Source organism: Scomber japonicus, chromosome 14 (assembly GCF_027409825.1).
Source record: "Scomber japonicus isolate fScoJap1 chromosome 14, fScoJap1.pri, whole genome shotgun sequence".
Classification (NCBI taxonomy): domain Eukaryota; kingdom Metazoa; phylum Chordata; class Actinopteri; order Scombriformes; family Scombridae; genus Scomber; species Scomber japonicus.
This window is the reverse complement of record NC_070591.1, coordinates 11,082,773-11,105,320: the sequence shown is the minus strand read 5'-3', so window position 1 is coordinate 11,105,320 and position 22,548 is coordinate 11,082,773. Positions and strand designations below refer to the sequence as shown.

Here is a 22,548-nt window from a genome sequence, read left to right as displayed (position 1 = left end):
AAGACTACAGTGTGTCCATTCATTATGGCCACAGTCATGTGCATCATGTGCGCTCTGTAACGTCCATACACTGGCAGTTTGCCCCGCTCCCATTATTAGAGCCACTTTTAAAAACAGTAAGTTTAAAAGAAACAACCATCCATAACAGTGTTTACCCAGCAAATGTATTACTGACATGAGAATCACTGTAGATGTTTCTCTCATGCTCCATATTTACTGAGCTATTATTTTCTCTGAGTTTGCCTAGAGGGCCCCAGCTCCTTCAAACTTGTACAGTGAACAAACATCATTGCAACACTGTAAATGTATCTTTTGAGATGCAGTAAATAGCTTCTGAATTATAGGAGCAGTCTTTTCTAAATCTCCCTTTGTGATGTGTTGTTGCCGCTCTGTATAGATGTGGCTGTTTCTGAAGTCTCACTTTGTTCTCAAGTTTTTTGCAGCACTGTGAGGCTAAATTTGTTGTAGCATAGTTTGTTGCTTTGTTGTTGTGAAGTATGATATTACTGAATTCTTACCGACTCATTTGAAAGACAAGAGTGGCAGTTTCTGTGTTCTTACTTATAGCATTCAATGAAATGTTGGCCACAGTGGCTTCTGGTGTACGAATGCAGAGTATAAGTTTCATCAGGGCTGCCAGTGTATGAATTTTGTGAAACAGTGACAATAGTTGACAACCAGTGGGAGGATAGTTGGTAGTTTTTATAGAAGCAAGATAGCTTTTGACTGGACTATTTAAATCTTCTAAATCTGGAAATATCTTGTAGAGAAAAGTGCCTCAGCAGCACCTCATACTCCATCAGAAACTGAGAAATGCGTAGTATGAATATGAAATAGGTTAATACTGTAAATAGCATTATAGCCCAGCAAAATGTATGTTTACATTTAAACAAGCTGAGAATTGTATGAAAAGATTTTTAAAAATCAAGGTCAACACAGCAAGACACACGTCGGCCATACTGGCGACGTCTTGATGTGCGTCATGTCATCAGGACACGTCACTGTCTTATTTCCCTGCATTGAGACGTGCAAACATTCCAGAAAGGCAACAATTGAATTGAGTTTGCTCTTCGGATCAGCACGCTCCAGTTATTTCACTTTCTTTGTTTATATGACATGTCCGGTGTGGGCCACTGCTCATTAAATGAAAACATTCGTAACCATGGTGGATTTAAGCTCACTATATTTAGGTATGTTCTCAGATGAAGGTTGGCTCAAGGTTGAAGAGAAGAGATTGCTATGTAGAGTTACGACCGCCTCAGATAGCACTCCTCTTTTCAATTTAATTCACAGCAGAAAGCTCAGCTTGACACTTTGAACAACAATTACTCATTATGTCACTGCTCTAAGAGAGAATCCATGTATGCACTCTACTTATTATGAGGATATGTAAATTTAATTCTAATTAAATATTCTCTTCAATTTAAATCTGTAAGAAGTCTACTCTACTCCCAATTCACACCAATTGTGTCAATAATTGGCATTCTGTTGTTATATTCAAGCATGATAATCTGTCAAAATTGCTACATGAGAAATACCCAGATATTGGTACACTAATATGCAGCTGTTGATCTTAATATAATAAAAAATATATTTGCATGATTTACAGATTCTAAAAAAAGAAAATATATTTATTTATCTTATACTGGCTCTTTATCTCTCTCAGTTCAGCCTCTGTCTAAAACAGACCGTTTTAGCTGCGGTCTCTTTAAGGCCCTCCTCCCATTTAGCTCACTCCGTTCTGATTGGCTGGCTTCTGGAAACTGCTCCTCGGCAGATTCCGGCAGCTCTGCAGGCTATGTAGACAGAAAATTGTAGGATTTTGCTCTTTTTTTCTTGCTCTACTTTCAATGGAAACTTCTCAAATACAGAGTGTGGACAAAGTGAACAACCTTAGCAACAACATCTGCAGAACAGACAGCCATTTGTGGCATCAGATGTCATCAGGAGAAAGTGGCAGATACTATTTTGCAAACTCAGCATTCAGAGCAGGTTGAAGCCCTGACTTTTTACTTATAAGGAGCATTTTTAAATACTTTTACCCTTAAGTTTTGCAACTTTGAGCATATTAAACAGACATACAGCATCATAACAGTACAAAATAAACAGAAAATCACAAAAGGCATGATATGTCCTCTTTAAGCTGTGAGAGTGAGAAACTGCTTACTTGCCCTTTTGTTCTTGTGCGTGTTGTAATGACGTCATTTCCTCTTGTTTCAGGAGACCAAGTGGTACGAAGAGACGACAGTAGAACTGATGGCTCCCACAATGCTTCCTGAGCTGCACCTGCTCAAACGGGTAACGCTTGAACACAACACTTCACAGCCTCTGGAGCTTGTAGCCCAGTGGAAACTGTAGACTGCTTTCCCTCCCTGCTGAGGAGTTGGTTATGTTTGGGGTTGAGTTTATAGTATTGAAAATTATTGAATCTTTATGCCACTCAAACTATCTGCAGATAAATAAAGTACACCCTAAAATCTTATGATCTGTGTTGATTTGCTGCAGGTAAAAGTGAAGGGGCCACGTTACTGGGAACTGTCCGTAGACCTGAGCAAAGAAACACAACATCTGAAGTAAGTATAGAAGGAACATCTCATAAAAATGTAAGCAGAGGTTGTTTTTTTTAAGTTTAAGCAGAAGTTTAATGGCAGTCTCTTGAATAAAACCTCAGTGTACAGTGTGTGAGAATGATTATGGACCACCTTCGCTGTCTCGTGACACAGATTGATTAGTGGAAACCACAGGGGAAGCTCTGCTCTCATTTATTGATTTGGTTGACTTAAAGGACAATCTCATTCTTCCTCTCCCTCAGGTCCATCTTGTCCAGAGATGGGGTGTTGTATGTCAAACTAAGGGCTGGACAGTTGCCCTACAAGGACGACCCTCAGGGCTGGAAGAGCCTGCTGGCCTCCACAGTCAACCATCGCAACTCTGGAGTCAGAGCTTTCAAGGTAATCTCATAAAGATGTCACATAAAGGCCAATAATGGCATCAAGCATTGCCAGAAGGTTTATGTAGAGCAGATTGACCTGAGCGAACTTTTAGTGTGTGTGAATGTAAATTTCTTTGACTTTCTTTATTTGCACAAATTTGTTTTTTCAGGCTGTGTTTATTTGCATGTACTGATACTACAGAGATGATAGTAAATAATGAAGGATGATACTGTGAGTGTGGCGTGTGCTTCTCGATGTGTTTTTATGATCTCAATCTCATGCTAAAATTTACAAGAACAGCACTTTTTTTCCTTTCTTCTCTTCCTTCCGGCCTTATTGTTGCTTCTTGTGATGTCACGCTGCACAGGTCAACTGCAAATTTTCCATTCAAACTGAAATGTTTTCAGTTTTTCCAGACACTTCGTCACCTTGGTTTACACCTCATATACAAACAAGCTGTCAACTGAGAAAAGTTGACCATGGCTTTCAGTAACTAATCAGGCGCATGGTTTCTAGTCGCATGTACACGTCATTCCAAGACTTACTTTGGCCTTTAGTAGACTACATTCCCCTTTTAATAACCAGTTTTGGTTATAAAACACAGAGTGACACATTCTAAGAAATGAGTCTGCTCCAACAACACACTATAAATAGGAATAAATAGAATTGAATTGACCTCCTCCCCAGTGGCTGCTTACAGTGTCTAGTCTTGGCAGGTTGTCACTACAGGTTCAGCAGGCAGCTGTGTGGTTGACAGACTATTACTAGTTTCTTGACGTCCTTAGTGTACGCTGTCAATACACGTGCAGCTCCGGAGGGTTAAAACACAAAACACACATTGTTTATTCCACACGTCTTCACTGTCCTCCCTCCCTCTCCATCTATTTCTTCTTGTGCATTCACGTTTCCTTCCCGTCTTTCTTCTCTTCATTGCATTGCTCTTATCCCTTTGTCCTTTTGCTACCACCCTCCATTGTTTCAATCAATTGGAAAACCAAACTGTCTTTGTCTTAAATGTCAATGCCTTTGTGTTTAAATCCAAAAAAGGTCTATTTACTCCGCCTGTCTTTTGCTTCCTTCCGCATTTTACTATTTCCCTTGTGTGTGTTTCTGCAGCCTGAGGCCATCTCTACGTTCACATCTGAGCCGGCTCTGGTCTCCTTCGCTGAATTCTTCTGTAAAACTTCTGAAGGGATGAAACACGTGAGTTTAACACACAGAAGTCTGAAGCCAGTTTCACTTGATTAGCTGAGCTTTTTGCAGTCATTTTACTGTCCTGGATGAATATGAGAGAGACTTTGGCTTGTTTTTCCAACAAAAGTAACTCAAGCCAGTGAATTATGGGTTACTGCTTGATTTTGAACCATATGATACAACATAACCAGGTTTAGTCACTCACCAGGTTCACAATTGTTCTGAGATTTCAGGGAAGAAATTTATTTTTGTGGGGTTTTGTCTAGACAGCAAAAAGAAGAGGGTGTCTGAAAGGGTGTATTTTACAGCTTTGTTGTAATTGGTTGGCTTCAGCCTAGCTGTAGTGGAAATAAACCAGTTTTCTCTTCAGAATAACATTAACAAACCAGAAAGGAGTCACGTTTTTAGATGCTGGAGGTTCAGTAATGGAAAGTCGCAATAAGGTAATTAAAAGTTATATCGGCCCACAATGGAAACAGAGCAGTAATTCACACTTCGAATAGCAATAATTGTTTTTATCATCATATTGTGGTTTGTTGAGCTCTAAGTACAGAAACTCTCTGCTATGTTGAAACTCTGCTTTTTTTCTTGCTGCCAGCTGGTGGAAAATAGGGGGAAACACCCAGACATGTTGGTTGTTTTTGTTCAAATCATAATATACTTGTTAACATGCACCATGTACAGTATCTAGAGTCAGTTCTTCTTCATGATCATGTTTATAAGCACCCTAATATCTAGGTACACATATGTGAAAAGGGTCTAATTTGAAAACTGAAAAAATGCACAAATGATAAAAAGTGAAGATGTGTTGGTATGCATCAAGTGTCCTGGCTAAAATAATCATAAACAACTGGAATAATGTTAATAATATTTCTCTGATAATCCGGAAGAATACATGTTCCAATTTCAGTAAATGTGAATGCTGGCCACATGTATCAGTGTTTGATGCTCCCCTGAATAACATTAAAACACTGATATGCATGCAAACATGTGGATGTGTCCGTAATAGACAAAATCAATCAAAGATCTTGCTCTATAGGGTGAGACTAATTCAACAAACAGCCATGTCATCCTTCAGTAGACATAAAAGCAGATGTGAATTGTTGACCAGACTCTGTGTCTGTCTTTTGTTTGGACTCAGTAATAGATTGTGCTAGATTATGTTAAATGAACTGACAAGTTTTACTTATTAAGAAGAAGCAAATGCAGACGTTCCAAAGCTCAGCAATGTCTGTGGTCTCTATAGAAATGTTGGAAAGACATTCAACCGTGACTTTGACTCAAAATGTCAACAAAGCTGAGAGTCAACAGCCCTGCAGCTCTCTGAGGCTGCATTGCGGTGCTTTGAGCAAACTATGCTAGCAACAGGATGCTAACATTTGCTCATTAGTAGTAAGCATAAAGTATTGAAGATTTTGACCTGAAGATTACACACAAATTAAAAACAGGGCATTTAGCTCATCCCTAGTAGACCACTAAGATCTGTACATTTTTCTTTTTTGGCAATCCATCCATCCAAAAAGAAAAATGTTTTCAAAACCACAAATGTAGCTGGTGGTGCTACAGCAAGAGTGAGGTGATCATATATATATTCCCCATCATGGGACTAATAAATGAATATCTTATCATCAAAGTCATTAAGATTCATCTTGAATGTCTGCACAAAATTTCATGGCAATCTGTCCAATAGCTGTTGTGATATTTCAATCTGGACAGTGAGTAGTGTTTTTCAATTTGGACCAAAGCGGTGGTCCGACTGCCAGACAGATCGACCAGCTTCACCATCAATGGAGCATAGCTCTAAATAAAGTACAAGCGACATATTTTGTCAGCTTTATATGGAAAGCATGTGTCTTACACTGGGTAATAGTGCTTTACAAAGACTTAAAATACATTGTATAGGTTATCGTATCTGATGCTCAGTCTGTTTGAGAAACACTTGACTCCGACTCTCTGTGTAAAGAGGCTGTTTCATCGCAGCTTCGGGTTAATTGGTTACATTGTGCAGAGGTCACCGGTTTCAGCTGGCACAGTAAATTGAAAGGGAATTTGTCATTTTGTAGCGTAACATTCTGTAATTGAATTTAACGACGACAGGAGGAAATTTCTTTGCTGTTTATCTGTTTTCATCAGTCCAATCACACCAGCCCTGCCTGCCCTTTTCCCTCCGACTTCTTGTTTATTAAATGCGAACATTTTCTTTGTTTTTAAATCGGGGGGGGGGGTTGTGTTCGCTGGCAGGTTAATTGCGAGATTTGTTGCCGTCTGGGTTTTAATGTGGTGTGAAATACCTCCAGGTCTAGATCTGAATGTACAAGTCGCCTGTTTGACTGCACATTTCTCCCAGTCCTTAAAGAGTTGTGAAAATGTCTTTGAAAGCAAAAGGTTTTTTAATCAATGTGCCCTTTCTAAGTATGTCTCTGCCTCAGCTTTATCACCGTCTGTGCTCAGATTAGTTTGTTCTGATGAAAACCCTGTGATTGCTGTTTACAGTTCACTTAATTAGGTTTCTGTGACTTGAGGAGTCACGAACTTGGCCCTAAACAATGTACAGTGTTGACGACTTCCCTGTTTGACACCATTACATGTAAAATTGGAGACCTTCAATTTAATTTACGAGACCTTCCAAGTCACTTATAAGTCATTATGTGTAGAATTTGCACAAAGTGAAAGCACACCCAATGCCCTTACTGGATATTTAAGGGCATTGGACAGTGTGTTCTCACCAAAATGCCAAAAACTACTTAAAATATAAACTCACACATAAAAGGAAAAATTAAACAGAGATGCTTGAATGGTCTGATTTGGAGAAGTGCAGAATGTTTCTGAATTTCACCTTCATCTTTATTGAAATAAAAAATCTATATTGATCTGAAAGAGTAAAATGTATCATAATCAAGAATCTGTAACACATGTCGTGACAAATATTCCATATGTTTCTTGTTGTTCAAAAATGTTGAAGTTCAAAATCAAATCAAATCAAAGATCATCAGGAGTCGTCCAGCTGAATGCAGTTAGAGTTTTATTGTCGACAGCAAAACCCGGAATCACAATACACAGACTGAATCCATGCACAAGTGACACAGAGAGATAAGACTTTGGGGTGTACTTTTATACTGTCAATATGGCTGACCCTTGCCAAAAGTTTCACCCCCCCCCCCCCCCCATATTTGGTGAACGTTTAACCAATCAGCTTTCTTCCAACACATTATCTCACCCCTTGGCACCAGTTCTTGAGATGCCCAAACTGCAGGTGCGTCGGCCTTATAAGGCCTTGAGTTTTATTTTTTTCCTACACAGCTGCTGTTTGCTCAGCAGATCTGACACAGTTCAATTCAAGTTCAATCTTGACCTGTTACTTGTTCTTACTGCATTCGTTTTCAATAATAATGATAATGATAATAATGCAACTTATATTTAATCACATATTTTGTGATTTTCATATTTATTCAATCATAAAGTACTTATTCACTTAGTAGTTGCAGAATCACATATACTTCTTCATTTAACATAATGCCTTCAGATTTGATCACCTTTAGCATACGATGGTCAACAATCAAGCACCCTTTTAACAGATACAACATTGTTCATTATTAGTAATTATCCCCTAAATTTTACACTACACACACTAAAAAAAACAGCAGAAAAAAAGTGGATAATTGTTATATGAATAAGGAAAACAGCAGCAGTTTAACACATCTTAATGGGCTCTATGTTAAAGACATTAGAGCTTTTAGTACTGTCATAGACCAATTTAGATATTATCAAAATGTTTGTTGTTAAAAGAGAATTTATGTGATTTATTCACTCACCAACACACTGATTCACTGTGTTGTGTTTGCAGAGAGAGGACACTCTGGTGCTGTTCTCGGCCATGCTGTATGAATGTGTGACGCAGGAGTGTCCGGAGATGCTGCCCACGTACATCGCTATTGAGCAGGTAACAAACACATCCACAAACACACTGAGTGAGTTGGGTGATGACACTATTGAATTAAGTCCTCCTGACTCTTTACTTGTCACTGTTTTTAGCATATTTTGTGCAATTGCATTACCAAGAAATGTAACTTTAATTGTGTGAAATTGCCAAAAATCCCACAGCACATAAGGCAGTGAAATGAAATGTTCACTCTGATAGATTGTCTATCTCAGGTTAGTTTTTTGAGTTAATAACTGAACTGAAACCGACAATTTCAAAATAGAAAATCAATTTTAAAAGTTGGTATGCTTTGGAGAGTGATCGGCACTAATGGAAACCATGTGCTACTCAATTTCAGCCTTAGTGAAAATGAGCTTGATGGTTCTGGATCTGTAGTGTTTGAGCATTAAATGCTGCTATACTATCACAGTGCACTTAATAAAACACACAAAAAAGAAGCTAATAATCCAAAACTATTAAAAAAACAATTATCAGAAGTCCCTACACCAAGCCTGACTAAGTGAAGGTATGTTGACCCATGCTGTTGCTGGTTTCTCTCAGGCGGTGGGTGCTCTACGTCGGGGAGACCTGCTCCAGACGTTCCCCCTGTGGCAGATGCGTCTGGTGGTGGAGTTGTGGGACAGCAGGGTCCTGCGGGGTCCCGCTAACCGCCACGATGCCTTGCTCACCTCTGAGTTTCTGCCCGTCATGAAGAACTTAGTGGATGTGGCACTGGACAGCTGGCTCAAAGGTGAGGAGGGGTGAAAGGGACAGTTGATGGGTGATTGATGGATGGAGGTGTGAGTGAATAAGAAGGCAAACTAGAAAATTCCAGGGAAATTTTGAGTGCCACGGGGCTACTGCCGGGACGAGTACATGATTTATTTCCAGTGTTCAAAAGTCACCCTGATCATATAACACTAAGTAACTTTTATTGTGGCAGTATTAAGTACATCTTACTGGTCAGTATCAAGTGTAACAGTAGATGTAAGCAGAGAGTAGCACACAGAGCACAAGGCAGTAGCAACATGCACTAACTCTAAGCACTACACTACAGCACTTTACAACTCAGTGTGTACTCACACACACACACACACACACACACACACACACACACACACCAGCCTGCATTTGAGCAGTAAGACTGTCAGTAAAATTCATATGTATATATATATATATATATATATATATATATATATATATATATATATAGACAGACAGGTAGAATTAGCCAATCACAAAAAAGTAGGTCAGATTCTGCCCAGCAACAGGTTGCCAAGGTCAGCTAAGGCCCTGCGGTTGCTAAAACGATTTGAGGATCTGCTCGAAAAAAAATCTCAAAATTCTGAAGAATTTGGCTTCTGACAAGGTCCCGAACAATTGCAAACTGTGAGAAAACCGTAACGCCTGTCCAAAAACCAAAACCACTGTGAGAGACACAGAAGCCGGCAGATTCTGACAGTGTTTATTTTATTCAGATATTCCTTGAGCGAGTAAGCTCAGTGTGAACACAGAGTGAGATTATTTTGAAAAAAGAAGACGATTACATTAGGTTCAATGGGGAGCGAGACAGGTATTGCCGTTTTTTAATGGATACCAAGTTCTTGACATTTTGGATTTAGTTTAATTTGGAACCAGTTTCTGGTTCCCAGCCCTAGACTCAGTGCAACAGTGTTGTTCATTGACATGTTTTACGTTTTTGAACAACAACAGAAGTCTACAGTACAAAGGAATAAGATATATCAGGCTTTGGATACACACACACACTTACACACACAATATAATACAATACAATGCTTGTTAGTAGGATACATTTGTTGTTGGTTTGGCTCTGCACATGAGATTTGTTGACAATTAGAAAAACAGAAAATTTCCAGCCTCATCGTTTAAGCTGGTTCCGCTCATAGCATCCAAATATCCTTTTTTGCGATCCCCTGATAATAAACTAGCCTGTCTCATTTAATGATGAATAATCTTAATGGACAGCTACTACTGTTTTTACACTGAACATATTTCATAAGCATCACTTCTCCATCTCATTTATTTTTACCTTAACCACATGAGATTTATTAAAAGTACATTTTGGCTCTGCAGAGCAACAGTGTCACAGTTTGAGTATTTCACAGGCTGGATGTGTTTCAGCATGTTTTGTAGTTCAGGGTGTAGCACAATAATGTCATAGTTTAGATGTTAAACAGACCTTGTATACACTCACACACACACATTCCATCACTAACGTGCACACACACATACACACACACCCACACATACAGTAATAATGACACAGGGGCGTGGGAAACAGGTGAAGTGTAGTCGGACAAGACTGCAACCGTGTGAACAGTTTAAACAGGCTTTCATGCTCTTTATGAAGAGAAAGAAAGAAGAACCAAACTACAGTAACTTGACCTCAAGCATCAGGAATGTCGCTTTTCTCTGGAACTCATCCGTGAATGTTAAAATCTCACAATCTAATTGGTTGCTAGCCGTGGTATGATAAGGATGTACTACGGTTATGACATAATTCTGCGGCTAATGTTTAAAATGTTGCCCGTGAGGTGTAAGCCGGCAGGGATGACACAAAGCCAGACCAACCACTATCTCCACAAAGCTTTCAGATGCAGATCTTAAAGCAAAGGAGATAATGTCAGTAAATGGGCACAAATGTGAGATCAGTCTCCAGGACTGTTGACGACTGAAGCTCGATGTCTGGAGAAGCCCCGAACAAAACGAGTAGGCTTAACATTACAGCAAACACTTTGTAATATGACCCCAGTCCATAGGCGTACAAATAATGGGAACATTCAAGTGAATATGAATAAATAAATAAACTTGTTTGATTGCTGGCTAGCTTGGATGTTAGTTTAGCAGTTTACTAATAATGCTTAGTAACCGCAGGGAGCTGGGAACTACTTTCTTGTAAATTAGTCTACTTTGACTACAAAGTACATTAGTACAATAAATAAACAAGAAGGAGACAGAGTCAGAAGTGCGAATGTCTGGTGGGAGAGAGTTCCAAAGGTGGGGGGGCACATCGGCTGAAGGCTCTTGACCCCATGGTGGTTAAGTTGGCAGATGGGGCGAAGAGCCGGTTGGCAGAGGAGGATTGGAGAGTTCGGGAAGGTGTGTAGTTGGAGTTTATGAAGAGATTTCCGCGGAAGACCAAAGAGGAGGGAGTTACAGTATAATCCAGATGGGATGTAATCAGGGTGTTTACCAGGATAGCGGTGCAGGTTGGTGAAAGTGAGGGACGGAGACGATTGATGTTGTATAGATGGAAGTATGCAGACCGAGTAACGTTACTGATTTGGGCTTCGAAAGATAATGTGCTGCCCAGGATGACACCCAGGCTCTTTACCTGAGGGGATGGAGGAACAGTGGAATTGTTGATGGACATGGAGAAAGTGTTGAGTGTTGCTAAGGTTGATCTGGAACCGATGAGGAGGACCTCAGTTTTGTTGCCGTTGAGTTTAAGAAAGTTGAGGGAGAGCCATGATTTAATTTCCAGTAAGCAGTCGGATAGAGCTGTGGGTGGCAGAGTGGAAGTAGGCTTAGTGGAAAGATATAGTTGAGTATCATCGGCGTAACAGTGGAATAGGATATCAGATTTCCTGAGAATGTGACCAAGAGGCAGAAGATAAATGAGATATTGTGTAATTATAGACTGGGAGAAATTTCCTTCACACATGGTCACAAAGTAATATTTTAATTGATAAGTCAAACGACAGAAAATTCATCTAATATAAAAATAATCAAATAATCATTTCAGTAATTTTTAAATAAAAATGCCAAACATTTACTGTTTTATCAAATGTGAGGAGCTGCTCTTTTTCTTTGTGTTATATGATAATCAACTTAAAATCTGTTCATTTCAGACGGTCGGTTTACCAAAATAAGACATTTGAAGATTTTCGCATTGGTGATGGATGTGTGTGACATTGTCCACCAAATTATATAAGACATAATTTAACATCTTACAGTCTGTCAGTGTTCTCCTGTCTGCTTTCCTGTGTTTTAAATTCAGAAATATTTAAATATTTATATAAGTGCACCTGCTACACAAAAACACCTGAAATATGAACACCTGTGTGCCTTGTGTGTATGTTTGCTCTTCTAGACAACAGTTTAGTGCTGAGGTCCTACATGAGGGGCGAGGTCCTCTCTAAGAACGCCCAGTCCATCATGTTGGCCTGTTTCCTGGTGTACCGCTCCATCCCCTGCCTCAGGAACACACACACACAGCTGGAGGGTAAGACAAACACATTCACACTTTAAACTAAACATTAAGGCTGTTTATAGTTGAATAACCTCAATATGCAAATACTGTTTATACACAAAACAGACAGCACATGTCCCTCATGCCGTTTTAAAATCTTGCTGATATAGACTTGCTCTCATTAAATGACAAACCACCAAAAGATAATGAAACATTAGGGGACCTTTTTTTCCCTTTTCATCTTCTTTTATTTGACTTGTGACAATAACATTAACCTGTTTTGTCTTCTCTCTCTGTGCAGGCTGCACCTCACTCGGCGATTTATTGTCACGTAGCAGCCAGCTGGGCATCCCTCTCAGAGACCTACTGAGGCTACAGCCCATCCTGTTGGGCTCTGCAGTCGGACCACAGACCCTGCCGGGCTTCCCCCTGCAAGCATACCGATCTTGATGCTCGGTACTAGTCAACTGACTAGTAACCTCTCATAGACGCAGTTCACAGCCTTACATTCCCACTGCCAGCACAGGTAGGACAGATGGTGGTGGGTGTGCACATCATGTGGGACAAGATGTGACTATAAGATGTCTTGCGTCGTATTGCCTCACCGCTGCCCGGCTGCTCTGCCTCTGAGAAGAAATGTTGGGAAAAATACAGACTCCTTCTCAGCCTCTAGAAAATGGAATAACTAATATTAAAGTTTTGTAATATAATATTTCTATTTAGTGTTTTTTTCTACAGCATAAAGAAAGTTTAGGCTGCAGTGATGACGCAGCACTCGTGCCATTTTTGTGGTACAATAAATCCATTAAAGGACTGTTTTGATGCCTAAAAGTTGAACCACAGCAAACTTTTCTACACCGACTAACAAGGACAGAAATGACTGGTCAGTGCAAAATGAATGGAGTCGGCTGTAGTAGTACCAGTGTCCGCACTGCCTGTGAGGGCTCTCCTGAGAAAACTATGTCAAGAAAATAAAACAGAACCTGAACACTTGATGAATACTGTGGTTTATTTAGTGTCTTTATATAAAGCTCAGTCAGCCAGCTCTTGTGGTAACCAGGATGTCAACTGCCTTTATTCTTATGTCTTTAATTGGGTTTTTTCACACTCTTAGTACTTCCACTAGTTTGAAGAATATATTTCAGAAAGCACACATGCATTGATTCTGAGTTTCTGACTCAGACCAGCTGACATCTTGTTACACATTAAACCACTAAGACAGAACAGCACTGTGGGGTTTTTTTTGTTGCTGAATCTGTTCAGCCTTCTTACATTGTTGTCCATCATGTGTTGTTGTTTTGTTTTTATTTTTTTATATTTAACACAGATCTCACTATTTTGTTGCCAATGTTGCATTCCTAAAATCAAAGTGAAGATCTTTTAAAGTGAGTTGAGGATTAAAACGGGCTGTGGGGGTGTTTGGGGTGCTTCCCCCACATGAAGGGAGCCCCCAAATCTTCCACTTGTATCTTTGTAATAAAACAATGTCTTTAAATAAGACTAATTGACTGTAGATTGTATTCATTTCCCCAACCTTTGCACTTCGTGGAAAAATGGCTTTGGTTAAATGTCTGACTCTGGTGGTTAATGAGTTAAATAAACCAAATGATGCCTTTTCATTCTCTATAACATCTTTGATACATCTCCTGTGGCCTCTGGTCAAACTGTCCGCCTCCAAAGTTCAATTTTGGGAAGTGATGTGCACTCTTTGGAAAGAATGCACATAAAACAAACACACATTTTGTTTGAGGTGATTAAATACATGTATTCCGCCTTCACAAAAGAATAAAAATTAAGAGAAAACAGGTTGCGTGGATACCTGCCACATTACTGCAGGGCAGTGCTGCTTTTGTGATGATTAAGTTTAACAGATATTATGCAGGTGTTCAAACAAGACCGTTAATCTGAGACCCATTTTTGAGCTTGCACAACAAGGCAAATCAGCTTGGGTGATTCGTTCGTCTTTTGTCATTTAAAACTCATGACTTGTTGTTTTTATGGCTGCACATGTCAATGACAATGATAGTACTCAAAAACTAACCACTGGCTGACTGCTGCTGTGTTGTAAGAGAAAGTTAACAAGACGATAAAAGTAATGCGAGTGGTCAAATTAAAGCTTTAAAACTTTAAGAGGTACAGTCAGCAGCAGCAGCAGCACATATCAGCACATATAGAGTGATGATGAAAAGTACGTTTATCCACAGAGTCAGGACCATTTCTTCTTAACCTTCATACATTCATTCATACAAGCTGTTGGATCCTCTGACACAAATCTCTCTCTAGTTTTGTTTAGTCTGCATCTTTGAAGCCCAGGATTGTGGGACTTTCCTGCTAGTTCATGAATGCAGCATGAGTGCCTAAAACTATCAGATGTTGGAAATCTGAGTTCGTCACCAAAAGTTAATCGACCATTCTTTGGGCTGAAGCCTAGCTGCCCCATTAGACTTTCAACCAGAGCTGTCTTATGTTGAGATTTTTCATGATACCAAACAGAAAATGAAAATATGACTCCCAGACTTTCTTGAAAGCAGATGAATTGTGTCTGTTTTGCATTAAAATGCATGCAGCCACCTGGATTTCAACAAATATAAGCCTTTAAAATCTTTAAAAAGTCTTTAACTTTGAGTGTATGGAAACTCTAATGTCATGTAGTTAGTGTGTGGGAGGCTATGCAGTCTTAGATCATTGCAAACCAACAGCTCTGAGAACATTCCAGAGCAAATGGAAAACATCCGAACAAACAAGTGGCCCACACCCTCCTCACAGAGCTGCAACATGTAGAGCAGCTGCTTACACTCGGATCAAACTCTTTGGGAGGAAGAATTTGTTTGTATACTTCTTGTTTACCTCTTGTTTTTGTTTTGTTTTTTGTGTAGTGAGGTTAGATGGATGTCTTCCGAGAGTTCGCCCACATGAATCAAACATCAGCAATTCTCATGGTTTCATGTGGAAAACTTCTTATTAGTTGCAGGTAGTAATCAGCTGCACCAAAGCAGGTTATGATGATGAATCAATAAGCATTCCTTTCTATCTGTTAGCAGTCTGCACACTTCCTCATACTGAGGCTAATTCTGCTGGTTTGGGTGGATAAAACACAGGATTCAAGGCATCTGCTGAGCTGAATTCGCTGGTCCACCCACATCTAAACGCCTTCGTGCTTCCTGCTGAACAACACATTTAACAAAAGCTTTACTGAAGGGTTTTCTTAGGATTTTAACCTTGAAAAGCCCCAAAAATAGCAGCCAGACATGACTCATACTTTTTATAGTTGAAAAGAAACTTTCAGACCCACACCTGCCTGGATTTGGGTTATTTTTTTGCCACAAGAAGACATTGGTGGCGATTTTATGTTATGCCTTTTCCCAGAGTTGTTTGGGAGTCCATTCAACATTAAAGCCAAGGCTATGTGACAACTGAAGTTTGCATCCCCCTTTTTTTTGCCAAAGACATTGTAATAATATTTGTCTTATTGTACCTGGTGGAGCCAAAATCAACGTGGTGGTTGAAGAATTTAAATGTCATCCAGCTTCTTACTACAAACTTCTACGTAAACACATCATTTTCTGCCAAACCTTTGACTAGTTGTGCTCTTTTTACTGGTTTGAAGGGGGCGGGGCCCTCCTGGGAAAAAGTGATGTCATGTCCTTTGGTGCACCACTCACGGTTGAGCAATACTTAACTCAAATGATGAGAGTTGCAGGGTTGTTGCTTGTGTTGCTATGGTTTCTACGGTCATATGTCCTCAGAGCCCAATTGGTTATGAGTTTGCTTGTTCTGTCGAATAAATAGTTTGAAATTAAAAGGTGTATTTCATGACTTTTGATGTTTAATTGGCTTAATTGTTGCTTCAAGAAAGGCCCCCATGTACTGCAAATTATTCATTACATAAAGCTGCAAATTGTGAAAGTAGTGTTTGCATATAATGACATACCTGCAGAGCCTTTAAGTGTCTTTTAGTTCATAGCTTTCCATTCTGGAAACTCGGCCCTCATCTACCTTGTTTGTAGATGCAGCAGGCAGCTGTTTTCAACGAGGAAAAAGAAAGGAAAAAAAGCCTCAGCTTTAGACAGCCAACAGACAACATGAGCTAGTGAAGATTTCTTTAGTGCATTTAGGAGCAAGTGCAAATATTTCCCCCAAGAGTTGGTGGAACAGAAGTAAAAACAGAGTATATATTATTGGATTTACATTATATTCAAGTAGCTGGAGATACAACTCAAAGTGAAATATACTGTCATTGTGTGCCAGCTGGATGAGTAAATAGGCAACTGTTCACATATTTGCCATGTCAACTTTTTAAAGTGATAACAGTTGATGTTGGTTTATTCTACCGTTCCAAGTGCCACTCCAAAAATCAATAAATACACCTTAAATGCTCCAAAATGTTGCACTGAACACATTTAGAACCGCAATGATGAGTCAATTAATCAATTAGCTGCAACTATTTTGAAAATTGACATGTTTTGAGTCATTTTATAAGAAAAAAAGTCAAAAATTATCTGTACCAGCTTCTCAAATGTGAATATTTCCTGGTTTATTTAGTCATCTATGATAGTAAACTGAGAATATTAAAGTTGTGGACTTTTGGATGGGACATCAAAAGTCCACAACATCATCAGGATCCTTGTCACCTGTATTGACCTCCCTGATCACTGTGCCAACATGTGAGCCCATAGGAACTGTGAGTCCAGTATCACAACCACATCATGAGGTGTGTGCGGTTTCCTGGAAACACGTGCCGTTTCAGTCAACATATCTTAACAAACATTCCAGGGAATCGTCACATGACATTAACGAGTAAACTGAGAGTCCAGGGCCAACAGGAACCGGGGCAGCCTGTCGGTGTCTCGGTATGTCTTTAGGATGATCAAAGGCTTGTGGTTTTAATAGTTTTTGGTGTCTCCACTGAAGGACTGATCTTCTTTCCTGGACTTGAATGAGTTGCTTGTGTCCCTGCTGTTGTAATGCTGCAGGGCTGCAGTACGTTTAAAGTAAATAAGGAAACGGAAGAAGAAGAAAAGACAAATCTTTCTTCTTCTTCGTGCAGACTGTAAGACACTCCATCTGAAGCCAGGCCTCATTATCTGAAAGTAATTTAGTACTGCAGCCGATTACAAGATGCAGTTTGTTTGTGGGAACACATGCCTGTTCATAAAACGTGTCTCCAGGTCTTAACACTCAATTTGTCCCCTCACAAAAAGAAGTATTTGCCTGTTTTGATACCTGGTGAGGATAAATGAGCGAAACTGAAAGAATGACACTAACTAGCTGAAGCTGAAGCTTCATTTCATTGCTGTTGCTCTACTGAATTAAAACTACCAGCGGATAACACGCTGCAACATTTAAACACATTTGATACAAATTTAACTTAAGATGTGTTTGTGGCATTCAGGAACCGTGGTAGCGATGAGGCCCACAAGGCATCTTTAATCCTGATTGAAACCAGTCCTGATTGTATGTGTGCACCAAACAGAAGAGAACACTTTTCAAGAGAAGTGGATGCAAATACTGTATAAATAAACAGTAAATCAAAGAGGAAGAACAAAAGTTCCATCAATCAAACCAGGAGAGATTTAGTCTGGACTTTTAGCCTCACTAGCAGAGAAGTTCACAGCAGCAGTCTTTTTTATAACCAATGTCTTGTTATTTACCATAAAGGATGCAGGATGCTAAATGATAAACAAAGATTGTAATGATCTCCTTATTCAATTTAAGTACAATGTCATTAATAAAGGCTCCCATGTTTCTCACTTTCTAAAAAGACCTCAAATATGCAGTTATGAATGTTACTAATTTGTTGATAATGGCTCTTGATCTGTCAATATCTGATAATGTGATCTAGATAGAAGACTGCCATACATTCTACTTTTATTAAACTTATACACTTTCAGTTTTCATTTACAATGTCAGAAAGGTGATACTTTTACTTTGTTTATTATTGAGGTCATAGTGGGTGTTGGTGTATTAGAGTGCATTATGTGTGAAGAGATATTTTGACACCCTCATGTATGTTAATGGGGTTGATTCTTCTCGGTTTACAAAAGTAGAATAAATGCTAGAGCTGCTGGATTGTGCAGGTGTTCTTAATAAAGTGCCAAACCAATTCAAAAGTTCCTCTTATAGTCTGCAGTTGTAAAAATGTTAGAAACTGTTTATAAACACATTTAGGCCCGGATGCCCTGCAGCTCTTTTCCAGAAGGTAAGTGGTCAAACAGTCTCACTAATGATCTAATGAGCTAAAAAGACGTAACAAGTTTGATACTAAAGGAGGATTTTCCACAACCTGGCAACCCAAAAGATTGTCTTATTAATTGCTTGTAAATCATCTGTAAAGCATTACTGCTTAATGCTGGTGAATGCTTTTATAAAGGGTGGCTTATCAGAAAGTGGTGCTACTTCATTTTTTGTCAGCAGAGTTCTTTTGCTCCATTAAGGTCTTGCTGAACCAATCAGATTCTTCCTGCCTCCAAAGTGCTTTCAAACACACCCTGCCTAAGTGTCCTTGAGCAAAGATCGCTTACCAGCTTACAGGGTGGTCGTGACTCACAAAAGGCTTTCTTGAAATAGTTTTTCACGGATTTATGGTAAATCATTGTGGATAAGATTTAAGTGCCTAAAAGAATGTAAGATTGTGTAAGACACGAGGAGTTGTGTTTGGTCCCAGACGTCTCTGTTGGGAAACAACCTTGACTGAGTCCAGTGTTTATAATGACTGCCTATCTGTATTGAGCCTGTGGGAAAAAGAGAACTGCCTCCAGGAAAAAATCCTGTTGTTTGTTTACACAATAAGCCAATCTAAGTGTGTCGCAGTGAACACGCCCTCGGACTGTGTGGCTTTTCTCATGTATTAACTTCACACATACACACAAAGAGGATCTAGTGTTGAAGTGAATCTTGTTTTAACCCTGACCTAAACAGCTTAACAAAGGACACTTTGAATGACTCTGTTCTGACAGTGGACCACCAGGGAGCCTAAACTTAGACAAGCTTTATAACTTAAAGGGAATTCTGCAGTTTTCTGTCTCTTCTCAGAACATCATAGACAACACAGTCTCAACATTCACAGATGTCTTTTTTTCATTCAGCCAACTGTACAAATAACTGATACCAGAGCTTGACTTTCATTATAAAATGACCAATATGTGAAACTAAATCATTTCAGATATGAAAGTAAAGCAAAGGTGCAAAGCTTCACACAATCAGTCATGGCTTTAGATTGGTATATAATAAAGTTGGGGAAAGTACAATTAACTTAAAGTATGAAAGTTTACTTTAATGTCATTTTGTTCATTTTAAAGCATATCAGCCCACGTTGTCCCTGCACTTCTAAAAGTAACTATGGTGCATTAAAATCATCAATCTTTGTCTTTTTGACCTTTTGAAAACATCTTGATTATTACTTATGCATTATTATTTATTAACTCATACTTATTCCTGTATTTCATTATTGTATTAATCTTTGTTTATGATGTGAAGCACTTTGAATTAGTTCTATTGTATGAATTGTGCTATTGATTGATTGATTGATCAAAAATGAAAATTTAGTTTATAAGAAAAAGTCACAAGACAACTACTACCAACTGAGGACGTACAATGAACTAAAATGATCCAATTAACATTATAAATCTCTTATTGACCTTTTTTATTTTTTGTTTACCCATATTGCAATTTCCAATAAATTTCAGTAAACCGACGATAGCTACACCCAACCAGTAACACCTACAGAGACCAAAAGTTCAACCAACCCATCAGCTAGCAGCCCTCTATTTTAAACTGGCCAGGAATACATTAAGAAGGGCCAACGTATCAGAAGTGAACAAACATAAGAAAGAAAATACATGTTTTGATGTATACAAGGACAAATATATTGTTACTTTTATTATTAGATGTAAGATTGAAGTGTTGATGGAGATAATTAAGATCAACACTTCTGTAATTTTAGCCAAAATTGAAACTACTCTGTAACTGTAAGTGAAGTTTCAATCCTTTCCCTCCAAAACTGAGTAAACTCAGCAAACCGCCCACAGTGACCCCCTGCATCAGAGACACGTGACTCTTTGTGGTCAAATAAGTAATAAGCTAACTTTGTTTATGATTCAAAAAGCTATACACAGGGAGGAGGACTGTACTATATTGTTTTAAAAAGCGTTTTGTGCAACAGGTGACTCATTGAATATTGAGTCACCTGTTGATTAATTAGTTCTATTGTATGAATTGTGCTATTGATTGATTGATTGATCAAAAATGAAAATTTAGCTTATAAGAAAAAGTCACAAGACAACTCCTACCAACTGAGGACGTACAATGAACTAAAATGATTCAATTAACAACATTATGAATCTCTTATTGACCTTTTTTGTTTACCCATATTGCAATTTTCAATAAATTTCAATAAACCGACGATAGCTACACCCAACCAGTAACATCTACAGAGACCAAAGTTCAACCAACCAACCAGCTAGCCAACTGTACAAATAACTGATACCAGAGCTTGACTTTCATTATAAAATGACCAATATGTGAAACTAAATCATTTCAGATATGAAAATAAAGGTGCAAAGCTTCACACTATCAGTCATGGCTTTAGATTGGTATATAATAAAGTTGGGGAAAGTACAACTAACTTAAAGTATGAAAGTTTACTTTAATGTCATTTTGTTCATTTTAAAGCATATCAGCCCACGTTGTCCCTGCACTTCTAAAAGTAACTATGGTGCATTTAAATCATCAATCTTTGTCTTTTTGACCTTTTGAAAACATCTTGATTATTACTTATGCATTATTATTTATTAACTCATACTTATTCCTGTATTTCATTATTGTATTAATCTTTGTTTATGATGTGAAGCACTTTGAATTAGTTCTATTGTATGAATTGTGCTATTGATTGATTGATTGATCAAAAATGAAAATTTTGCTTATAAGAAAAAGTCACAAGACAACTACTACCAACTGAGGACGTACAATGAACTAAAATGATCCAATTAACATTATAAATCTCTTATTGACCTTTTTTATTTTTTGTTTACCCGTATTGCAATTTCCAATAAATTTCAATAAACCGACGATAGCTACACCCAACCAGTAACACCTACAGAGACCAAAAGTTCAACCAACCCATCAGCTAGCAGCCCTCTATTTTAAACTGGCCAGGAATACATTAAGAAGGGCCAACGTATCAGAAGTGAACAAACATAAGAAAGAAAATACATGTTTTGATGTATACAAGGACAAATATATTGTTACTTTTATTATTAGATGTAAGATTGAAGTGTTGATGGAGATAATTAAGATCAACACTTCTGTAATTTTAGCCAAAATTGAAACTACTCTGTAACTGTAAGTGAAGTTTCAATCCTTTCCCTCCAAAACTGAGTAAACTCAGCAAACCGCCCACAGTGACCCCCTGCATCAGAGACACGTGACTCTTTGTGGTCAAATAAGTAATAAGCTAACTTTGTTTATGATTCAAAAAGCTATACACAGGGAGGACGTCTGTACTATCTTGTTTTAAAAAGCGTTTTGTGCAACAGGTGACTCATTGAACACATTAGACAATGGAACTTATACCTCAGAGACCTGAAGAAGTAGAGTTCCCCAAAAAATCACTGGAGAACCTTTAGATTCATCTTGCAACCCCTACTGTATGTTGTCAGCCACTGATGTGCCGTTTCAACCTTGCAACTGTCTATTTTCAGAATGATTAATATATGACAGTGGGGTAATTTGTGGTACAGACATTTTAAAACATCTGTAATGGAAGTAGTTCATGATCCCTCTCATGTCGTCACATCTGTACTTCCCTCTTTTCTAACGTTGACTTTTCTTCACCCTGTTGGGATGTCAACACACACCCAAGCATCGCTTACATCAGCTCCGGTGTTTCCACAGAGTTTACACTTTTAAAAATGGAAATCTTAACAGGAAATTTCTCACTTTGCATTTATACAGAAACTGGGCAGGGTTCATCTCGGTTCACTTCATTAAATACAGAAGTTTGAGTCCGTATGTCCAAGTCATCATTACAACGAGAAGACTTACTGCATGAGGATGACACTTCCAAACATGCAAATCAGAGAGAAGGACACACTTTCCTCTCTTAATGGCTCAAGTCTTGGTGCCTTTGAGCAAGGCATGAAAAGCTAAATGAAACAAGCTGCAAGGAAGCCACCCCAGCTTTTGCCACAACTTCTGCTTTTACTTCCTCTGTATGACTATGATCATGAAAATGGGCTGGATTTCCCTCCTTGTGTACGCATGGCAGCGTTTAATATATATCTGCATTAGTG

At 38.6% G+C, this 22,548-nt stretch overlaps 1 protein-coding gene across 1 annotated transcript in view; it reads left to right on the top strand.

Moving 5' to 3' along the window:
• The window catches only part of anapc1 (anaphase promoting complex subunit 1), a 54,167-nt gene extending 40,352 nt beyond the window's left edge, over window positions 1-13,815 (top strand). Inside the window, exons 46-53 of the mRNA XM_053333265.1 lie at window positions 2,221-2,298; window positions 2,506-2,573; window positions 2,813-2,951; window positions 4,050-4,136; window positions 7,972-8,067; window positions 8,608-8,797; window positions 12,161-12,292; window positions 12,561-13,815. Of these exons, the coding sequence (XP_053189240.1) occupies window positions 2,221-2,298; window positions 2,506-2,573; window positions 2,813-2,951; window positions 4,050-4,136; window positions 7,972-8,067; window positions 8,608-8,797; window positions 12,161-12,292; window positions 12,561-12,709 (939 nt within the window). The 3' untranslated portion in view covers window positions 12,710-13,815. The remainder of the gene's footprint in view (window positions 1-2,220; window positions 2,299-2,505; window positions 2,574-2,812; window positions 2,952-4,049; window positions 4,137-7,971; window positions 8,068-8,607; window positions 8,798-12,160; window positions 12,293-12,560) is intronic.
• The last annotated feature ends 8,733 nt before the right edge of the window (window positions 13,816-22,548 follow it).